At 30.4% G+C, this 22936-nt stretch overlaps 3 protein-coding genes across 3 annotated transcripts; 1 reads left to right on the top strand and 2 right to left on the bottom strand.

Annotated features, from left to right (window-relative positions):
• Positions 1-3828: 3828 nt before the first annotated feature.
• LOC136978826 (MARVEL domain-containing protein 1-like) lies at positions 3829-6931 on the bottom strand. The gene is made up of 4 exons (XM_067274645.1): positions 6744-6931; positions 4418-4618; positions 4222-4350; positions 3829-4088 (listed from the first exon to the last, which is right to left on the bottom strand). The coding sequence occupies exons 1-4, from the start codon at positions 6846-6848 to the stop codon at positions 4008-4010; spliced, it is 516 nt and encodes a 171-aa protein (XP_067130746.1). The 5' UTR covers positions 6849-6931; the 3' UTR covers positions 3829-4007.
• A 10003-nt stretch (positions 6932-16934) lies between these two features.
• On the bottom strand, positions 16935-17300 carry LOC136978808 (V-type proton ATPase subunit G-like). The gene has a single exon (XM_067274628.1). The coding sequence runs from the start codon at positions 17298-17300 to the stop codon at positions 16935-16937; it is 366 nt and encodes a 121-aa protein (XP_067130729.1).
• A 462-nt stretch (positions 17301-17762) lies between these two features.
• LOC136978825 (CKLF-like MARVEL transmembrane domain-containing protein 8) lies at positions 17763-21329 on the top strand. Its single transcript, XM_067274644.1, has 4 exons — positions 17763-17991; positions 19506-19706; positions 19876-20010; positions 20088-21329. The coding sequence occupies exons 1-4, from the start codon at positions 17878-17880 to the stop codon at positions 20160-20162; spliced, it is 525 nt and encodes a 174-aa protein (XP_067130745.1). The 5' UTR covers positions 17763-17877; the 3' UTR covers positions 20163-21329.
• Positions 21330-22936: the final 1607 nt, after the last annotated feature.

Below are 22936 nucleotides of genomic sequence, written 5' to 3'. Positions count from 1 at the left end.
ATACATTTATTACAAAATAAGCTTACAAAATTTTAAAATGCATGTAACAAATTATTGATTATGCACTTTTTAATATATCCGTTACCATTTTGATACTAAATTGATATATCCTTCCGGAGTTTTACATTACAGGATAACAATTATTATTATTATACATTTATGTACTGTTATTTCCGAGCATTTTAAGATTATTTAGTAGCATAAATGTCAATGTGGTTACTTAACAAGATTAATAAACAGGGTGATCGTAATTAAACTAAAGAATTTTCGGCATCCTTGGCTCCAAATCATTGCTGAATTAATAATTTTTCCGGACCAACTGTGGTCACGCACAATATAATAATAATTCATCAACACACCTCTAACGTACTAATGTATATTATGAACTGCTAGAAACTTAAATAAACAGTAAATGTAAATTACTCTTGACATCACTACTGACACCTTCATATTTCTTAGAAGTCATAGCTAGGGTTACATTTAAGCAAAATAAACTACGAATATCACAAAACCACCAACAAGTGCATTGTAAATTATGTAAATAAGTGCGCCTTACATACAATGCCATCTTTGGTCGTCCAGTAAACTGGCTTGGTGGCTGCGGGAATTTCAAGTTCTCACACGTAATTTCGTTCGGATTAAAAGAGATGCCGGCCCATCAGTTGCCGGAAATTCGGTGGTATATCTATACTAATTCATCGTTATCTAAAAAGATATTTGTCATATTCAGCTGTCTAAATGCAACTAAATCTTGAAATGTGTACCAAAACACACCACTATGACACTTTTGGCGCAGCGAGCAGCAAATATTTTATTTTTACAAAACATTTTTATTTATTTGTTTTTATTCTTTCCGCCCTATTGGCACTAACAAGGGAACTGTTGGAGTGTCTTATAATTAAATAATAAGATACAAGCAAACTTCGATTCAGGACTATTATTTGTTCGCCGCTTAATCGAGTGTGGCAATAAACCGAATGTCCCTTATTTATTAAACATAAAAATATTAAACTTCGAAACTATTGAAAAAGTTTACGGAAGATCTAATAATATTTTAATTAAAGAAATATATTTAAAAAGTGTTTAATATTGCAAGCTGTTAGTAGATTTAGCACGATTTTACAATGGTTACAACACTCAATAATGATAGATAAATGTTCGCCACAATTCACTTATAAAAAACTTGTTTTGATAATTACTCACTGCTGGATAATGATATTTTATACATTGTATTTTATTTTATTGTTTATGAAATTTAATATTAAGCATTTCACATCAGTAAATTTTAATAAAAGAAAAATTTTCTATGTCAATATTATATACTGAAATAGTATACTGAATTAAACGGTAAACAGAAAATGTATTTTTCAGAAATAAAATTATTTAAACAATTTCTAAATAATATAGGCTAGCAGGATTGAAGGGCTCACAGGCAATGCACATAGCACCCTACCAAGAGGGGTGTTAGTCTCTGTACAGATGTCAAACACTTGAAGAAAACAAAAAAAGCTCCAAGCAATCAATTACTAGTGTTCAGTGGTTTTACCCACACTGATAAAACCACTAATTTTCCACCAATGAGGTGGAAAATTGGTGGGATAATTTTATGACTTCAAAATTTAGAAAGTTCGATCATTTGTCTCGAAAAAATCACATAGATAAAAAGAATTTTGAAAGCTTTGCTATATTTTACGTTCATTTTTTGTCTTTTCGTTAAATTAAAATAAAGAATGGGACACCGGTAATTTAACAATTAATGTATTGATACAATAAAACCTGTGTAAACCGACCATACTTATTATGGTCGGTTTACACAGGTTTTATTGTAGGTTTACTACAGGTTTATTTGTAGGTTTATTACAGGTTTATTTTTCGTTTTGAACAGTTTGGTAGTTGTTTCTTTTATTTTTAAATTATATCTACAGTGACAATATCCTTTATTTCAATGCTACTGTACTTTAAATTTATTTTTTAATAGCCATTATTTTTCCTTTATTTTATGAAATAAAATAGTAAATCGAGTATTGTTGCTCGCACGTGCATCTAATGGGCGTCATACACACGCGTGTGAATGTACACATATTGTACTCAACTGTGTGTATAGTGCAGAATGCAGAACTGTGGTAGTAGTGAATGGACGTCTTGAAAGTGTTACTGGTGTACTTTGGCTCAACATTAATGTAGTGAGTTCATTCAAAACGTATTTTATGTTCAACCATGTAAACCTTAATATTGTTTTCATTATTACATATTAATTTTTGTTTTGTAGACCCTGTAGGTATACAAAACAATTAGATTAAAATTAAAATTAGATTCAAAAGACAGTCAATTAACTGTGAAGTTTTTTGGAGAATTAGATAGCCTCTATACTTGTTAACTAACTTCTAGACCAGCCTATGTATCAAAAACATATTTTATTTATCAACGTTTCGGGCAAAATAAAATGTTTACTTTGGTATTAAAGCTGTTTGTTTTATTCATTTTTCCATTTACTACAATCTGGAAGAGAGAAAAGCAAAAACTAAATAAATGAATAAAATCCGGAAAACATTTTTTAGAACATAAAACAGTTAATTTAATTTTAATACCGAAATTACAAAGAATTGTCAATATAAATTATAAATCCTGTCAATAGATTTATCTGTAGGTATAGTTACCTAGTGCCATCTATTGGCATATATTATATATAATTTTTTCTATAATTTGAGAAATTATTCTTAATTTTTCGTTAAATACTCTGGTGTGAAGTTTTGAACTTTCCTACCGATAATCAAATTTATTGTTTTATAAAGACATTAAACCAAATATGGTAAGAAAAAAACTGCGACAGACAAACGGTTAAGGCAATTATGCGTTTGTGCGCGGAAACAATGGGCTGGTTTCAAATGAAACTTGGCAATGCCATTGGCTCGTTTATCCGGCAAAATTTGCATATCATACTGAGATGAATCCGTAGTTCTGCAGTGTTTTCTATGGTGATATTTTTTAAACACGAATTTCAGAAGATACTTCGCATTACATACGGGAAAAAATATCTGTAATTATTCAAATTTTAAAGCCCAAAACTACATAATAATTACAAAAACCGTATATATTACAGAAAACGTGATGAAAACTGAGCAAAAGAAATTCAGTTTCGTTAAATATTTTTGAAGAAGTTCCGCTTAAGGGTATCGATTGGTACTGTACAAGGGTGACCCTACAGTGCTACACTATATCGAGGTATTTGAAGTAATAATAAGGTGCTTTAAATTTTCCTTTCTCTTTTCGGTAATTTATAACAAATTATGAACCTTTTTTATCATTAAAAATTTTGAGTCTCTAAATTAAAAATATTAATTGTAAAGTTGCCTAACGTTAAAATATTTCTTGAAATGAATACGAATGTGAACTGTAATTTACTATACAGCTAAGCTCTCGTTATAAGAACAGTTGTGGGAAAGCTAAAGCTTTTATTAACGAATTCATATATTTATTTTATATAATTATTTAATTAAGATTTAAATTAAAAATACGATTTTATTAAATAAAAAATAACTGTGTTTAACACCAGAGTTTTTATCGGTTTGGTTTCAATTATTTTTCTTCTTATTGATATATTTATCTGTACGTAATCGGATACAAAATTTTTCTATTATTTTGATAATATTTAGTAACATTTTATTTGAATTAACTTTATGTTTACTTTATTCAAGTTTTAATAATGATTAGATAGGGAAAAAATGTAAACGCTTACTAATAAATAAGGTATTTAACCTAAATAGGAACTAAATATTTTAGATAACATCAAAACACTTCATTCATTAGGAAAAAATTATCATAAATACATCCTTTCTGATAATACTTTAATAAAGATTACAAAAAATATATTAAAAATTGTTATTGCTTTCTGTTTTTTTTTTTACAATATTCCTTTATGTGTGGCGTATATAAGCCAAATTACATTGCTTCGAAGCTATACGAACTTTATAAACCGTTGAACATAATTTTTGTACTTCTGTAAACGATTAACTGCAAGTATTCTTGTAAGCTTTATACGAAAACGAAGTGCTTATGGCGTATAAAACCGCATTTATCAAGCCCAATACCTAGGAAAAAAAACATTTAAAAATTAATAAATATTAACTTTTATCATATAAAATAACGTAGTGATCAATCTAGGTTCTTAGTACAATGCTTAAAGGTGATGAAATTTTGGAAAATATCGTTTATTAAACATACCGAAGCTGCGATTTTGCCATCGTGTTCAGCATCTTTCAGATAATGCTGCTTCTGTTTAATTAAAACAATCAGCAATGCCAAACCGGCACTTAGATAAAGCAGGAATGCAAACACGTTGAAGACCACTTCCTAAAATAATCATATAATTATAATTCTACGTAATAGAATTTTAAGAATTTTTCATGGGATTACTTACGAAAAGCGTTTTTGGTATAAGGGTTGATGACATCACCGAAGATACGGAAGTAACCAGGAGGAGAAGTGTGGGTAGAAGACATCCGAATGAAACCAGGAAAAGGTAAGTATGTTCCGATTTAGCTCCGAAACCATCTATGGAATGATTATTAAAATGGGTTCCATAATATGCTACGAGACCTAAAACAACAGCCCCAATCACCTAAAAAATATAAGAAAAATTTCGAATTATTTAATAAGTTTTCATGTTAAAGATGTTTCCTTTTAACAATTTCTCGAGTGTACAATCCCATTTCTTTGAGGATTGTCTTGGTTGGATATTTAAGAACATAATCTTGGTTTTCCTTAATTAAATTAAGTGTTTGACCCGCCATTTGTAGTGACAGAATTTCGAATTCAATTTTGACTAACCTTCAGAGGAAAGTGTGCCAGTGTTTAAGTATTATTTTCACATTTAATTATGTTTAAATGCAGCGAATATTAGCTTTACTACGAAAATGAATATGTAAATTTAATTAAAAAGCTTCAAAAAACGTCTATACATAAAATAACTAAGTATAAAATGACAAAATTTGTCGTATAACTCACTTGAACCCTTTCGTGTATAAAAATCCTAGAAAACGAACAAACCTCCTTCACACAGAACATATTAATATAAAAATAATAGAATTCTTAATTTGTTCATATATTTTTTAATATATTATGTACTTATTTAAATTATTTTCAAGTATGACACTTGAAACACCAAAAATTTAATTATAAAAGAACCATTATTTGATATTTCGGACTACAGATGGCGTTAAAATCGAGCGGAAATGAACACTACTAAACACACAAATATGTTATTCAAAAAGCGTGTAAATTTATGGATTAGATTTAGTCTAAATTCACTCGAGTTAAAATGCTTTCGGTGTATTATATTTACTCATAAGTGACGTCATCACTCAACATCTATCATCATTCATCTTTATTATAATGTAAACGTCAGGTGTAAACCTTGTTATCTTCACCTCTATCATCTTACAGGAACTAAAAGTAAATTTATGACCTAAAAATACGGTAAACATGTCCTACATTTTGCTCACGTGTTCGATTTTGAGGGAACGTGTGTAACATACGATACTACAAATACACCCATAACAATTAATTAATTAGAAATATTCTATTGTTCGTGTCTTGCACTTGGCGAAATTCTGGAAGAAAAGTAAATTGCAATTGTTTGAAATTTTTTTACGTTTCAATAGAATAATTAAAATTTGCAGTCGACAGGATATGATTATTTCCGTGAAAATCGTTCGAGCATTACTCGATAAACTTCAATTCTGACGGGAATTCTACTGTAACTAATTAATGCTGTGTTCAAAAGTCGTTAATAAAAATTAAAGTTTCGAAAAAAGTTATCCATTTTGGAATGGCGACCGAAAGAAAAGTCTAAAGTAGTGTTTTCTTCCGTTCTTAAAGAGCTAAAAATAGATTAAATTTTGACGTTTCACTTGCAAAATGTTGTGAATCATCATAATAAAAGGAACTACTGTAATATTCTATCATCTCTAAATATAGAGAATGTGGGCTTGTATAATTTTAACACGAGAGTTTTCCATGAAATATACTACAAAACTGACTTAATTTTCGAGTTTTCTGAAGCAGAATGCTTCGTCGGATGCTAAAGAGATTTAACTGCCTGCAGTAGCGTAAGCAGAGAGTGGTTCGGGCCTCTTACATTTGTAAATAAATAAATTTAAAAAAAATAAGAACACGGAAAAAATGAATGTGTACATAGTTTTTCTTTGATCCATAGGTTAGTGGCTAGATCCAGAGTGTTACAGGGGTAAATATAGGTTTTGCACAGTGTAACCGGGTCCCATTCTAATATCGGATACAGAATACTTAGTGATTTTACGGTACATTAGTGGTTCACAATCGGTGTGCCACAAATTCTCATAGGAGTATGATAAAATTTCGAAAGAAAATTTTAAAAATAGTAATTTTTTTCTGCTTTTTTAAATATATTTTTCACATTTAAATAATGCAGATTTCACCATCTCATATTGTTTATGCATGTAAGACTGGCTCATTTGCGTACCACTAAAATTTACAAGTGTGCCACTAGTTCAAAAAGGTTACGGTAAATAATGAAATTTTATTTTAATATATTTAAAATCTATCAAGTAAATTGATATATAACAATATTATATTATTACTAAAGTGAAAATTTATCATTAAAATTCATTAAAAACACACTAATTAGCAGCGAAACGCATCCAACATTATCTAAGAACATATTGAAATATTGAATTTACGAGTGTATTGAAATGGTTTTAACTTACCGTTTCGAGTAATTTCAATATTCCGGGCCATGATTTTAAAAATCCGGCATTGAAAGTTCCAGTTGTGGCGGTCGTGGTAGTGCGAACCGTAACCGTGTGTGGCATTTTTCAGAATTTTTCTTCGACTCGCCGCGAATCGCTTCACTCTATCGGATTTTAAACCGAACACTACGTACCGAAGTGTGACGTCATAAAGAGAAAAATCTCTGCCCACGTCGCACATTGTAAATATTTTGGTAGTTGAGCAACGGCAACGGTTATGATCATTTAATTAAGAAAAGATGTAATGAAATCATAAGAAGCTGTTTTCGTTTAAAAATTTTTTTTTGGTCCTGTTCCGTTATATTAAATTCTCTTTTATTTGATTTTTACTTCTTGTTTTAAATAGGATACACACTACTCGATATGATCCAATTTTTAATTAAATTCTTATGCTCGAGTCTCGTGTTGTAGAAATAATTTCGTATGTTTTGTTCGAATTTAACTTACAATTTAACGTGTTGGAGTAAATAAATAATCTTCTACACCAGTGTTTCTCAATCTTAGAAACCGCCCTTTGGAGGCGTTAACGCTGTTGTATGCCAGGTGTAGAGAGAGAAGAGTTGAACTGATAGTATAGAAAGTACTGTACATGTAGATATGAATATAGAAGTAGAAAACTGTAGGGGAAGGTTGGAAAATCAAATAATCAGAGAGTGGGGAGGGTGGATAAGACTATAATCAACACCAGTAGGGCGTTATAGATTCGTGGGGCCCAGGTGTATTTGAATTGGGGGACCCCATATACAGTATTGACACTTTTCTTCGAAGGAATTTTTTGAGGGAGATATTTTCCTATGAAAGATTGATTGGAGCCCCATCAATAAGGGTCCACAAACCAATTGCCCTTTTTTCCCATAGGATAACACGTTACTGGTCAACACCCAATAGGAGAAAAAAAAAAATCTTCTAGATTATGGGATTACTCATAACTTTCTGAATTATTTCGTACTTAAAAGTAAGTGAAGTAAGTTTGTAAATTTAACTCGTAGATATTTCTATCTATGAGTTTAATTATTATCTTTCTAATTATATTTTTAAATAAATTCTTTTCTATGAGAATCGGTATGTCTGAATCTATGGTAATAATCCCATGGATTGGAGGAGTATTTTTGTTGGAAAATTATTTCATTCGTTAGTGAATAGAGTTAACATTCTTTAAAATATGGAAAAAACAATATAGAATTTAAACAACTTTCTAAAATAGCATATAAAATCTAAAATTTAATATTCAAATCGTCAGCTTTATGATCTGAAATTCATACACAGAAAGTTTCCTTTCATTAATCGAGAGGAAATAACCAAATTTAAATACGAATTAATTCTATAATTACTTATATAGAATTAATTTAGTAATTCTACACTTTAAAGGGGGTTAATTCGTACAATTTAATACACTGGACTCGATATAGCGAATGATTTAGCCGGTCCTTTGACACTGTATCGAGAGTAAGCGGGAATTAACGCCTTTAAAATTCAAAATGGACCTCAAAATTTAACTTTATAATCGTAATACACGTATTTACTTCCCCCAAAAATTCATGAATAATCGCAATTATGGTAACAGAAAAAGTAAAATTTAATAAACAATTCCTAGAAGAAAAATTAATTAGGACGATCAATAATTTTATGATCAGAGTTAATTTACAGAGAGAGACAAAAGTCATCTAATAATTATCATTATATTAGTTTAATGGGTCATCGACATCGTAAAAGATATTTATAACTCCATCACGTTTCGTACAAAAATATTATTAAATAGACTCGTCACAGCTGCAAAAATACATAAATTTATTAAATGGTTTTAACGTTTAAAACAATAGCTTATGTCTGTCTGTTCTTCGTCTTTGGCGAATATCTCGGAGACCGTTTGAGACAGACTTTTGAAAATTTTAAAACTTCTTTACAGGCTTAATATATATACGTTTCTATCAAATTTTGATTAAGATAAAGCCGGAAAATTGCAAAATAAAATTGTTAAAAACTCGTGGGTTCGTTCCTAAAATTCCTGCTTCATCTGACATTGATATATATGCAAAACATGACTCGCGAGAGAATGCAAAGATGACGTTACTTCCGACATTGTGTGACGATGATTATGACATCAGCGTAGATATAAATTTTGCTAAAGTTTACTCATTCGTGTTCAAGGTGATCAGCAAACCATGTCTTTAGTGCGAATTTACATAATACTTCCATATTGTATCCAGCGATATATAAAGGCCTATATATATACAGTAGACTGCTAAATAATAATAAATAATACGTAATGCGATGATGATAATAATTCAAAGGATATTCTACATCCTTAAATAATTATTATTTTATTTTAAATTATAGAAAACAATAAACATTTTTTACAAAATGTGAAAATAAATTTTGTAAGCAATATTTTTATGTAATAAATAACGTCTGATGTATTGTCAAATTTGTAAATTTTTCTTTGAATATTAAATAAAAAGTAAGTGAAATTATAATTATTTATCAGTCCAAATGCATCTAAATCTAGTTTGGTAGCATTTCGGGATACGCGGAAGACATTTCCGTGTAAAAATTAATTAGTACCAAAGCTCGCCACTATGGCGCTTTTGATGCTGATACCCTCGTGATCTTAAAGAGTATGATTTTTATACTGTTACACCTTCGTAATGATGGCCATATTGAACAGTGTGTTTGCATCGCTAAATTCTCCTGTACAATTAAATGTTTGTTGCATGCAACGCCAAAAGTGCCGTAGTGGTGAATTTGGTAATATCTTCCGCGTGTCCTGAAATGTCACAGTGCCAAATTTTGTTACATTTGAACCGTTAAATATCTCCCTAGACAACACTGAGTAGGAGTACTTTAATTTAAATAACTTTCTTGTTCAAAATTTCAAAAATTGCTTCTAAACCATTGTGATTTGATATTTCAAGGACTTGGGTAAATGTAGACTTGAGAGACCCTTTTATACAAATTTATATAATGCAAGATTCAGATCACACGATCCTTGAGGTTGTAGAATTCTGAATAATACTGGATTTCGAACACTAGACCAAGATGTAGTATCGACAAATACAATATATATAAGTACCTGTTTGAGGCCCTGAAGCTCGAGGCCCTAAAAAATGTTAGATTGACAATGCTTAAAACTGTCAATCTTTTGAAATTTTATCACAATGCTGACAGATAGAATCTTCAGATATGTACAATACAGTACAAGCCTTGAGCAGGGCCTGAGTTAGGACAGTCTCTTTTGCTTGTAAAAAGAACCACGAAGGGCCTCTAAATTCTCTCGAGGCCTGAGGAAATATCCCAGTTTTTTTCTTCTTTCCACGGCCTTGGTTCTGGGAAATTTCTGATAAAAATTTATATTGTTAACATTCACTCACATAAATGCAACATGAGTATGAAATTCCCAATTGTAATATAATATTAATCAGATGTTTGTCTGGCCGAAGAACTTTGTACAGTTTATTATTAATTTTATTTTAATAATTAATTTAAAAAATGAGAGATTAAAATTATTTTCTGTATGAAACAAATTATATTACGTAATTTATAAATTAAATCTTCGATATAAAAGCAAATAATTTTATTTTTAAGAATAAATTTTGATACATTTTTAAAGATTACACTGTCATCCACCTTTGTAAAATACAGAAAAATTATTTTTCTAGTAGTAATTTATAAAAATTTAGCTAATAGTTTTATATTTACTAAAATTTTAGTTTAATTTAAAGTAAAATTAAGCCGAACAGTGGTCTAAATATAAAGAAAATGCATTGAAACCAGAGGAAGTTGACTAACATCTGTAACATTATTATAATTTTTTTTACGTGGGTTCATTTCCGATCACGTGACGAAGTAAGAATGAAATTTTCTATGTTAAACTTAAGTTTATTTGATGTATAATGAATTTCTATAATCATTTATATAAACTTGTTTACCTTTTATTCTCGTTTTTAATTGTTAGAAGTATAATATTGCTTGAGAGAATGAAACACACTAGACCGAGTGGATAAACCACTGAACTAACTAGTCGAGGGTTCACACCTTACTAGCGGACTACGCACGTGAAGAAAAATCTCCACGTGCCTAGTCATGCGTTTTTCTTCACGTGATTGGCACCTAAATAGGAGTCAGTTTCCAACCCCTTTTGGCAGATAGCCCAAATGTTGCATTGTCTTATTCCATCAATTCCATTCAGATAGATGAAATTCAAAAGGGCATTTGGTTCATGCCCCCGCCATCGAGAAAACCAAAATTTTTATGTAAATAAATGCAACCTAAATCAAAAATTTCTTTCGAAAAATCTATTTTATTCATATATTTTTGTCTTTCAGAGAGAGGTGGGGACTCACATTTATAATTAATTCGGACTTCATTTCTCCCATTTCAGGCTTTAATCAGTAATAAGTCAATTACTAAATAACGAAAATTAATTTTTTAACATTTAAAAATTTAATTATTAAGATAAATCTAAATAGCCTTATTCATTATTAAATAAAAGTGGAAATTATCTGAAGATTAAAATTTAAACAAGGATTAAGCTCTTTAATCTTTAGAATTGCTTTCTTTCAAAGTTTATATTTACATAAAATTCTACAATCTCTATTTAATATATATATATATATATATTAAATTAATACAAAATTTGCGAAATAATATACATAAAAATGTTGAATAGAGGTTCTATATAATTTGCGTGTTACTATTACTCAATAAGTAGGTCGCGATCCCCAAAAAGATCGAGAAAACATTGAAGTAATATCACAGTTTTTACAAAATAACCTGCAAATAACGGCCCACCTCCGAACAACGACCATTTTTAATGTTCCCGTCTGTGGTCGTTGTCCAGAGGTTTTATTGTAATTTTAAATTTATTCGTCTTGCGATAAGATATGGGTCATTAAAGGCATGTTACAACAAATTTTAATGATTTTATTATTTAAAAAATAATAAATATCTGTAGATAAAATATATTGAAAGAGAAATTAAAAGATTAACTCAATATAAATTTTGTTTACTTCTATGTATTTATATAAAAATTAATTTAATGAGGCTCCGATAGAATGAGACTCCTAAAATTTATATATATAAATTTTAGGGACTTCAGAGAAAAGAGGGGCTGAGGTCATTCACAATTTTGGGGCCTCACCTCTCAACGAAATTCTTAAAGATACGTTTTATATATTTCGTGGAAACACTGAGACCTTTCAGATTTATAAAATGTGCTTTTATGAGTTTTGGAGAGAAGTAGGGCCTCAAAATTTTACATATTTTATTGTATTATTCTTTTAAATAAAAGAAATATTTCTATGTCAGAGTAGACTTAAATTTTTATATTATAGTAAAGTTTCCTAATAAAACGTTTATAAATATGTTGTTAAAAATTTTATTGTAATCATCTCCTAATTTAAAAAAAAAAAAAAAAAATCTAGCAACGAGTTGCTTAACTCTCCCGGCGACACTTAGTGGCGCCATCTCTTATCATATTTTATTTTTAAAACTTTTTATATTTTTAACTATTATAAAATGGCAAAAAGCTTAATTTTGAGGGTAGGGATGGGTTTTTTAAAACTATTGTAAATGCTAATAACGAGTAAAAATCATCATTAAGCTCGATCCTACACGAACCGCTTTATCTCTCCACTCCCTCGACCTTTACTCACTAAAATTTAATAGCATCAATCCCCCTAATAAACAAATCTTTCTGCAAAATTTCAGAAATTTTCGACTAAAAGCACAGGAGTTATTAAGTCTCAAAGAGGGTGAACAAAATCTTGCCATACACACACACAACATGAAGGGAGGTGGCTCAATAACTGCATATATAAGGAATGTACAGAATAACTTTTTAATATTAAAAAACAAAAAAAAATTACTTTAATAAATAGAAAATAATTAATTTTTCGTTAACAAAATCGTTTGTAAAAATACAAAGCGACGGACAGACGATTTAAACACGAAAATGCAGTAAAATAACAGCAAACTCGTTTCCCTGAAGCTCTCGAAAGGTTATATTAATGCTAAAACAACAGGAAATTTCAACGTCAGATAGTCGAGAATATTTTACTGTCATTATATTATTTGAGAATTTACAGTTATAATCATAATATTTACATAAAATTACTCTTTTTTTATAATATAAATGAAACAAAAATTATAATTTCTATCAATCTTAATAATAAACTCCGGACTCCAAAACTACAGCTGCAATCAAAAGAAAGGGATATTTGGGGAAAATTTGTGAAGTCGTGTGAAGAAAAAATATATCATTTTTATCATAATAACGTTAATAATTGATAAATAAAGTTCTCCAAGTTGTTTAAAATAGTATTTCAATCATTATGAAACAAAATTATTTATCTACATTAAATATTGATGCATTTGCGCCTACTTATCGGAAATGTGTAATCTTATCTGTATGTGACGAAAAATATTATTACAACTAAGAATAATTCCTACTTTATACTGTAATTATAAAGGTCTTATCAGTATGCGGATTCTTAAAACAGGTAGATATTACTTTAATTACCGGCTGTAGAAGCTGTCTTTAAGTAGAAAAATGTGTTGAATTTTAAATTACCTTTATCCTTTTTCAGGACTGTAATTATTCATACAGGTTAACATTTTATTGTATCTATTCAAAACGGAAATAAATCTTATTTTTCAAAATGTTTTTAAGGATTTATGTTATATACAGTAGTGTAAAATGTAAAAAAAACTCTTCAGGAATCTGCAAAAAAAAAGATAAGCCATCGGCCTGATACGGATTAGTCAGCACTTCAATAACTCATCTAAAAATAAACAAACTGCATGCTAATAAGTGTAAGCAGATTGAAGAAGACTGGCTATTTTGTAAAGTTAGATATTAAATATTATGTCTTTTAAAATAAAATAGAAAAGAACAGGTTCTAGAAAGAGAGAAGTTAAGCAAAGTAGTTAATATCTTCAGAAATAAGAACTGATAGTGTTGCGAGTAACGAAATCATTTTTCTGTATATAAAAGATAACTTAAACCATTTATAATATATTTAAGTGCAAAATTTTAAATAAATTACTTTCAATTTTCAGATCCATTGCCCTTGGATCCATCTTAGAAGGGTCTAAGATGGATCTAAGAGTCCACAGAAAGAGTAAAATATAATATATTGTTTTAGATAACGACAGTATCGTTTAAGACGTGGATGGTCTTATTCAAGATCGATTGCAGTCGAAAATTAAATATAAACAAGGTTAAAATTTGTCTTTTCTATTAGTGGATGCTCTTTGGGTGCGCGAGGAAGTGACAGCGCCCATGTTCTTTGAAAGAGGAAAGGCGAATCAAGAGGAAGTACAAAAGGGATACGGATGGGTAAAATGATTCATTATTCGAATGAGAGGAAAAACTTATTTGATACAAGATTTTATTTACAGAATACACAACAAACATACATATAACAGGGTCTCTGCTTTAATGAATTAATTATAAAAATTATACTGATGGAAGTAATACCTCAAGTTGAAGAAACAAAACATAATTTAGCAAATATGTATTTGTAATGTAGTATATAATATATGGGCCTATGCAGAAGGTGGCAAACGGGACACTTGCTCCTCCCTGGTATCAAGTAAAAAAAATCCACAAATTATATGTAACCTAAACCCTCGACTATGGAACGCTTTGACTGTCTTAAAAATACCCCAAAATTAAATAATTAAATAAAAATTTATTGAAGTAATTGTCTTGAAGTTTTGCTCCCCCTGGAAAATTTTCTGCCCATGATCGCTTGTATGCTTGACTCATATCAACGTTACATGCTTAATTTACTAACGAACACACATATATGCTCTTTGTAAATTAAGCATACAAACATTGGATTAAGACATCATTGTTCAATTCATATTCATATTGTACAGCATAACCATTGAATATAACCAAAGGAAGACTGAAGTTTAAACTTGCATCGCTTACACCTCAAAGCGATCCTTATATAACTTAACAACAGAAATCGATATTTGTGGTAAGACTTCGTGTCTTAAGTTTGAAACCTGCTTGAGATCCCACCAAATTATCTTCCTTCTTGTGAGATGGCCAAGTATATTAAGCATCCTCTTCTCATTGTTAATTCCAATCCAATCCCGATCTTCATTCTTATGAATAGTTCTAGCTCTTTTCCTGTATTGAACGACCCCATTGTAAGTCGGACTCGTCCATAATGGGTAAAATTGAGGTGTCACTAAGGTGTCCTTTCGTAAAAATAGTGTTTAATAATAAATAAATGGGACAGTTAGTTAATAGGTTACGAATCAATACAATCGATCCTACGTATCAGCTCGTATACACGTGCTCTACTTTTGAATCCGGGTCTTTCTAAAATAAAAACATGTTTTGAGTTTTAGGTTGAGTGAGATCCTGAAACAAAATCGAACCTACGAGTCTCCTTTTATATAAATTTATAAGGGATGATTTTAAAATTTTGCGTACGTAGACAAGAGTTCGCATGTTAAACAGACACTGAATGTGATAGACACTTTCCCACTGGTGACGAACACGTCTGATTTTAAGTGCACACTCTCAGAACCCTAAAAGCGGAGGCCTTAAGGCCTCACGCTTTTAGGGTTTCTGATACAGGCCTCTGACACGGGCCTTTAACAATTTAGGGCCTCTAACAATTTTTAAAAATATTTCTCAATTTTTTATTTAAAAAATAATTTTAAAATATTCATTTTTAATTATTTTAAGGTCCTATATTTCAAATCTAAGTAATCTATAGCCTATTTATATGAGTAATTTCCAGGAAGAAGTGTTTTAGAAACAAAATAACCTTGATTTTATTTCATGAATGATGAAACGATTAAACATTTCATGTTTATTTTAAGCAAAAAAACAAATTTTATTTAGTATTTAAAATAAATATTACAATTATGTAATATTTTAAATGATTATTTTAATTTAATAAATATTAAATAAATATATTTTTTTATTTAATTTTGCTAATGACCGTTTATAATTATAACTTATTAACGTTAAAAAATATATAAATTACTTAACAAAATTGTCTAAATAATTCATCTAAAATTTTTATTTCTATATTTATTTATTTATTTCTGAAATATTTTCTCCCTTTTTGTTAAAATCTGAACACGTGATAGGGCCTGAGAAAAGCCCTAACACTTGTCCAGTCATATCCTCTCTGAAGCCGTAGAGACGTAGTTTACTTTAATTTATATCTTGTCTTTGTATAAAATATTAAATTTGAGAGGCGGGGGATCCGTGTCAGATGGTCCTACTGACTACTTATCTCTCTGAGTCTGATGACTATTACTTTTTTATTTTTAAATATTTAAGTTCATGTTTATATTTAAATATACGAAATCATCGTTTATGATCTCAGGAAATAATTTTAAGAATAATTTCTACATTACAGTAATTGCAGGAAATGAATTTTTAGTTTGACTTTTTCATATGGTTTCCAATAGAAATAATTTTTAAAACATTCATTTTTATTCTTAATAATAATAATAATAATAATAATAAAAATTTTGAGGAAAGCAGCAAAAACCGAACAAAATTTGCAAAATGTAAGCCTTTCTACACTTTAAAAAACACGAAAGAAATGGGCAAAAAAGTAGTTTGGGCCCAAACCAATCCTTTATAAGAAAATAATGCTCCAGAAATTTCACCGAAGAAAAATATCTGAACTCAACACTGTATATGGGGCCATCTAATTCAAATTTGTTTGGGCCCCATCTATAACATGCCATTGAGAAACGGGGATATTAGATAATGGGCTATTTGACCCATGACAACAGTCGTATTTAAATTGGATGTAACCTTAAGTTATAACACATAAGAGGCCCTTCCCTTCTATCAAATAATAATAAATTTAAACCTTGAGATGAGCCGCGCTTGTTTAACATATAACGACCCTGAGAGATTGCCCCAAAATTTAGTCTTTTATGTAAAAACATGATACAAAAGCAATATAAATTAAAATTTCTTTTGATAAGTAATGAAAAAAAATCTTATTTTTATTAATTTTATTGATTTTTATTTATATATTTTGTATGCCTTTCGGAGAGAAGTGACTCTATATACTTTAGACTTGTCGTGGCCCTAAGGCCTAGGTTATGACATATAACAGGCCCTCCTCAATAACAGATAAAATAATAATAATATAACTGTTATTGAGGAACATTTGTTAATTTAAGATTACGGTGTACATCTGGTTTGATATCACAAACTAATGTCAGAAGATGTTCGATGACTTTGTCTTTGTTAACATTCATAGCTTTATTCATCATTTCTATCCTGATACGGGTGTCGGCTTCAATTTTAGTAGCTATATCTTCTCGAGATCCCATATGCTTTTCTTCATATTTTTTAAATTCTCTCTCTCTTTCTTCTCTTATCCTTTCAATTTCTCTTTGGGCTTCTTCTTTGGCTTGTTTAAGTTTAGTTGCTTTTCGTTTTCTTGCTTCAGCCACTTTTTCTGCAGCTCTCTTTTCGGCTGCTAATAGCTGCTGAATGCCTTGAGTTTGACTAGCCATTATATTATTATCGAGGATATTGTAAAACTAGGTGTAAATCGTATATAAATACTTAAAATTTTTACAAGTAAGATGAAAACGACTCAGATCCCTCCCCTTCCACCAAATAATACGTGTAAAATCGCGAGGCCTTAGGCTATAGACTTATAACACAGGCTTTAAACTCCAAATCGTGTCCTGCCTCTATTTATGACTCTCTGGGGCCTATTTCACCACTCCCAAGCCCAAGAAACGGGCAAGATTTTAAGACTTAAACGACACCTTCCCTTTAACAATACGATAATAGAAAAATGGAAAGGATCTGTAATAAATATAAACAGATTTTCTTGTCGATTCTATCAAAAGTTTTAAATAAATAATTAAATTGAAGCCATGTAATTTTCGAGAGAAAATCAGTTTGGAGTGATTCTAATGGGAGGAAGCGCAGGTCGATTGGAGCGGATCACGTGACCGAGAGTGAAGTCATCGCGGTGTAGAAATCCAAGCACGCAGTAGCGTGGGTGAACGTCTACCAAGCGAGAAGTAGAACAGTGGTGTAGTAAGTAAGAAGAGTTTAACACGAATAACACCAAGAACAATGTCTCACACAGTAACAGTTAGAACAACAACAACTACTGCATCTACATCAGCAATTATCGTTAACACAGGATTCATCAGAACGTGGAATGGGATATTAAAACTCTTCGAAACAGTAAGTGTCACCCTTATACATTCATAAAATACCGCTCACCTGCTCGAGTAACTGCTTATCGATTTTAATTTTAGTCTATAGAACACGCGAAGATGTATTTAGTATTATTTCCCTCCCTTTTTTATTTCTATAAAGTGTTTGAAAATCGCACGTGACTTCGTCACGTGACGAGCGGTGCACTATTACAGTGTGGGTGAACGTAATGGTTGCCTAACATGGATAAAGGCGAAAATAGGACACTTGGGCGTAGTTCTGACCGAAATTTGACAGGTGTAACAGGGTAAAAACGACGTCGATTCTTCAAATTGACTAATCATTTTTTGTGTAAATAATAATTTAAAACGGTTAAATTATATCCCGTTTAAAAATATACCAGATGTATTCGGTTATGTCCGCCCTAAATTATCATCCTACACGTGCTTTCTCCCGTAGAGTAATCTTTGATCCTTTGTACTGATTTAAAGTGTTGTAAGAGCATATGGCACTTCGAATCGCATCCATTACTAAATCTTCTTCAAGAAAAAAAATGATCTCGATGATGTCAGGATAATGTAAACACGATTTTAGATTAAATTTCTATAGATTTAGTCACTCAGACACGATAATTTATTATTCGACTACTCTTCTTTCTTCTGTTTATTTTAATTCCCAAAACGGAAATTCGAATCGCTGACGTCAAAGCTGTGGTCACTTGTCTTCCTTTACATCCTACGTCTGCTTGTTATTTTTCTAGATGAAGCAGTGATGTCACTATGACGTCACTCTTTCTCTTCTTCTCATTTTTTACATAAAACAGTTGTTTTTCTTCATTTTTATGCGGGAGGAAGAAATTTGCTTGAATTCTCATTATATTACACTCGCGCCGTCGCGAATGGTCGCGTGGATGCGTCGCGCACGTATTACGTAACTGTTCTATGACCTTATACTAATAATAACAGGAAAGCGCTAGCTGTTTTCTTATCTATTTCGAGTTTTAAAACAAGTCTGTTTTGTTTTTCGAGTTAAAAAACCGATAATTTAGGAAATTATTTGGATTTTCGCGTGCGACGACGCGATGGGCGCGTCCGTTCGCGTACACGCGACTATATCAAAACGCACGCCCGTAATAGTTCCGTACGCGTACACATTAACGATAAACAGTTGTAAAATTGTAAGAAATGCTAAAATTATTAAGATTAGTAAATTACACGGCATTATTTATTTTACTAATTAAAATAGAACCGAAAAATTTAAGTAGAAGAGAGGGTCATTGACTGTAAGGGAACTTAACTTGATATTCGAAATTTGAAACGACATATGTTTAAAAGTAGAAAGTACTGTCGTAAACTTCGTCTTTTTTGGCAGCATTTTCAACCGGAAACAAAGGTCTACCGGGCGAGTTCATTTAAAACCGGAAGTCGCGCATCACCAGTTTAAAAAAAAAACGAATTTTTTGCACCTGTCAAATGTGTTGCATCTGTTAAAATATTCTCTTACAAGATTTTATTATAATAAATATTTTAAACTTTTTACAGATAATCGGAGCAGTTATTCTCGGACTTATCGGTTATTATGGAACCCATTACCAAAGGAGCTCGTACACTGGTTTCTATGGAGGATCCGAAGAAACTCTTCTGTTTCTGGTCAGTTTTGGATTCCTTCTGACCACTTTTGTCCTCTTCCTGACATCTATGTGTTCTTTGATGACTTCTTCAGTCTTACCTAAGACATTATTTGTAAGTATTGCACACGAATTACTAATTAATAACGCATTATTGTGCACGCGATTGGATTCATGGTTATGCAAAGTACCCAACTTCGTAGGATCCATAATTCGCTTAGATATTAATCCTCTTTAAATTAATTTAAAGAAAGTTAATTTACATTTTTTACGTATGTTTTCAGGAATTTGTGTACCATGTTTTTGCTTTCATCTTCTACTTGAGCGCCGGTTTAGCTCTTTTGATTGTCGTGTCTAGAAGAAACGATTCACGTTATCACAGAAAAGAATACGGTTACGAAGGAAAAATGGCTGCTGCTGTAAGTAAATCTTGAAATTTATCGATTTTTTCTGGAAATTTTTCATATTTTTATTGACAGAAATTCTCATCTTTTAGGTTCTTGGATTGATCAATGCTGCGTTATACTTTCTGAGCGCTTTCTTCTCATTCCGAGCCTATCGAGTCGGTTAAAAATACATATTCTACATAAGGCATAGATCAAAAAATATCTTAATTTTATTCTTGAAATTGCATTAATGTTGCATTATTATTAAAACGTCTTAATATTTTATAATAAATATTTTTTTTCCTGCTGTAAAAAATGACGAAATAGTTCCATGTATTTTATTCTAAAATGTTCAGAATGTTTACAAATTACACACATTCGTCCATTTTTTCAAATAGCTTTCATCAAAAACATGCAATTTGTATGTTTTTCACTGTAAGAAAACGCAAAAATGATAAAATTTCAGCTGTGAGTTGTATGTAACCAACGAATTTCAATGTTCCATTCGATGTACTGTACTTAAATTATGTATTGTGTATGAACTATTAACCGTATTTGTATACTCTTAAAGTTTATATGCTGTGCTTTTAAAGCTTTGGAATACTTTTATATGTTTTTTGATATTTATATTTCTAGTTAATTAACTATTTTTCAAATTAAAAATCAAACGGGGGGTCTACTTTAATGGGCAACCCATTTTCAAAAGTGTTCAAGAAAGATCAGGTAAAAAAAATAATCAACGTTTTAAAGATATTTTAGAGCCGAACTTCTCGTATATTTTTTTAATTAATAAAATCAAATAATTAACATTTTCGTCCCGTAATTACGTTAAGAATCGAAGGAGGTCGTGGGCAACACGCAATACATGTCACTTGAGCGCTTGGAAATCGCTCCAGAAATGTTAACGAGTGAGGAAATTTTTCATAAAAAACCGCCAAATTTAGTTGATGTTATCGTAAATTATAAGTTTCTGATGAGAAAATATATTAGAGAAACGAAAAATTGGTTTGTCGAGGGGTATTTTCGCAGGTATATTGAGGTCATACATAACCATCGTTTGTGTGTTAAACGTACTCTCTGGCTTTAATCGAAACAAAATGACCTCCTTCACTTTAAAAAAGAGGTCATTTTTCTCATTTTAGAAACGTTAATTTTAAAATTTTTATCGATTTATAGTAACTGAACGTTCGCACAAAAAGTAAAGTTGCCTCTTTACTATTTTTTCTTTAGTTTATATATATATATATATATATATTTGTGTATACTATATAACTGTATCACACCTGAAAACTTTTGTACAGATCTAATGTGTTTGTAGCTAATTTTATTGGAATAAAAGTCGTTTCCATGTACTTGTATGTTCTTGTATCTGTTTTCTCGTCTAGAACATGTTCCTTACCGAAAAAAATAGCTTTAGGGTGGAGTTTTGGCATTTTTAGTTAGTGATGTGCGAGTGGGCCTCTCGCCAGACAAAGCTAAGCGATTACATTGATGTTTGGATGAGTGTAACGACCGAATAAAGGAGAGGATGGATGGAGAGCCGACTTACAGGCGCCGTCGTTAAAGTTGATCGAATTTGTCAGAAAAACGGACACACAAAAATGATCGTAATTAATATTAATGACGTTAAATAAATAAACAGAAGCGTTTTGATGGGAAAATAATTAGATTTGTTAATATTATTCAATGAATTACGCAAGTTTTGGAAGATTTACAAGAGCAACAACTAAGTTGAATCATGCGATTTTGAAAGAACTTTGTAACTTGAGAATCTTACGTAAATAGATAAAATGGTAAGATCAAAATCGATTTGTAATAAATTCTAAATTCTTATAAAATTGGAGGGTAGTCCCTCTATTTCAGTTGACTTTGTTTCATGTGTTCGATTACACCTGAGAATATAAATGGTAAACTGAGTTTATAATTAGGACAGCATTAATGCGCGAGTATATCCGGCTATGAACAGGGAGGGGCCTCACTCTTACAGGCCTCATCTCGTTGCTCATTAAAGATATTTTAGTCCTATATCTACATCTATATAATGCCTCTAAAGAAATTGGACCGGGTCTTCAAAAGTGCTTAAAACGGTCCACTTTACAACGTATTTTTTTCTCAAACATGATAAAAGTATCTCTTGGGTCACTCACGATTAATTCTTTTTCTCTCTACTCTTTTATTATTTCATAAACGAATTAATTTAGTTAATTAATTACAAATTAGTCTTTACAATGGTTAACCGACTTTTACTTTGTCTTGTATTTTTAATGGCTTTATCCATTCTATTCGTATATTGTGATGACTTTTCGAGAGGGTGAGGTCCTACATTTGTGACTGGCTCCAGCTTATCTTTATCTTCCACAATAACAATAGATATATGAAACTATTCATTAATTTCTTATCTTATAGGATATCTTACGCATTTTATTTATTTATTTAATATTTTTATTCATATCTTACCTCAATTATTGTTTAGTTTTTGTTAAAGTATGATGAAGTAAACCAAGAGAGGAGCAAATATAATAATTCATAACTAAATTTAGAGTAAGATTAACCGAAAATATAATTTATAAGTAAGTTTATGAAGTTATTTATCAATTTAATTGAATTAAAATCAAGTAATGTAGAAAATTAGTGCAGGAAGTAATCGTGAAAGTAGGAGTTGACCTGTAACTTTATGTCGAAAATTCTTTAATGATGATCGATGAATGAAACTTTCGATAATTTTCTCACTTTTTATTCAATTTTAAGAGCTTAGAAATAATAAAAATTAGATTAAATATAATCCCTTTTATTTATTATACCCTAAATTATTTAAATTTACTTTATGGCTTCGTATAACATGCATCAAGTAAAGAAATAATGATTTTATTCACTAATAATGTTTAACTTTTCTGGCTGTTATATATAACGGGGAAAGTATGGCGATCGATAAAAAATTACCCCCCAATTTTTTCACCCA

Source organism: Centruroides vittatus, unplaced genomic scaffold (assembly GCF_030686945.1).
Source record: "Centruroides vittatus isolate TY-2023 unplaced genomic scaffold, ASM3068694v2 contig_551, whole genome shotgun sequence".
Taxonomy (NCBI): domain Eukaryota; kingdom Metazoa; phylum Arthropoda; class Arachnida; order Scorpiones; family Buthidae; genus Centruroides; species Centruroides vittatus.
The sequence above is the reverse complement of the archived record's forward strand: the minus strand, read 5'-3'. Positions and strand labels throughout refer to the sequence as shown.

Coding starts and splice junctions, on each gene's coding strand:
- LOC136978826 (XM_067274645.1), bottom strand. CDS start 6,848: ATGCCACACACGGTTACGGTTCGCACTACCACGACCGCCACAACTGGA. Junction 4,619..6,743: donor TATTGAAATTACTCGAAACG/GTAAGTTAAAAC, acceptor TATATTTTTTAG/GTGATTGGGGCTGTTGTTTT. Junction 4,351..4,417: donor TTATACCAAAAACGCTTTTC/GTAAGTAATCCC, acceptor TGATTATTTTAG/GAAGTGGTCTTCAACGTGTT.
- LOC136978808 (XM_067274628.1), bottom strand. CDS start 17,300: ATGGCTAGTCAAACTCAAGGCATTCAGCAGCTATTAGCAGCCGAAAAG.
- LOC136978825 (XM_067274644.1), top strand. CDS start 17,878: ATGTCTCACACAGTAACAGTTAGAACAACAACAACTACTGCATCTACA. Junction 17,992..19,505: donor TATTAAAACTCTTCGAAACA/GTAAGTGTCACC, acceptor AACTTTTTACAG/ATAATCGGAGCAGTTATTCT. Junction 20,011..20,087: donor AAGGAAAAATGGCTGCTGCT/GTAAGTAAATCT, acceptor CTCATCTTTTAG/GTTCTTGGATTGATCAATGC.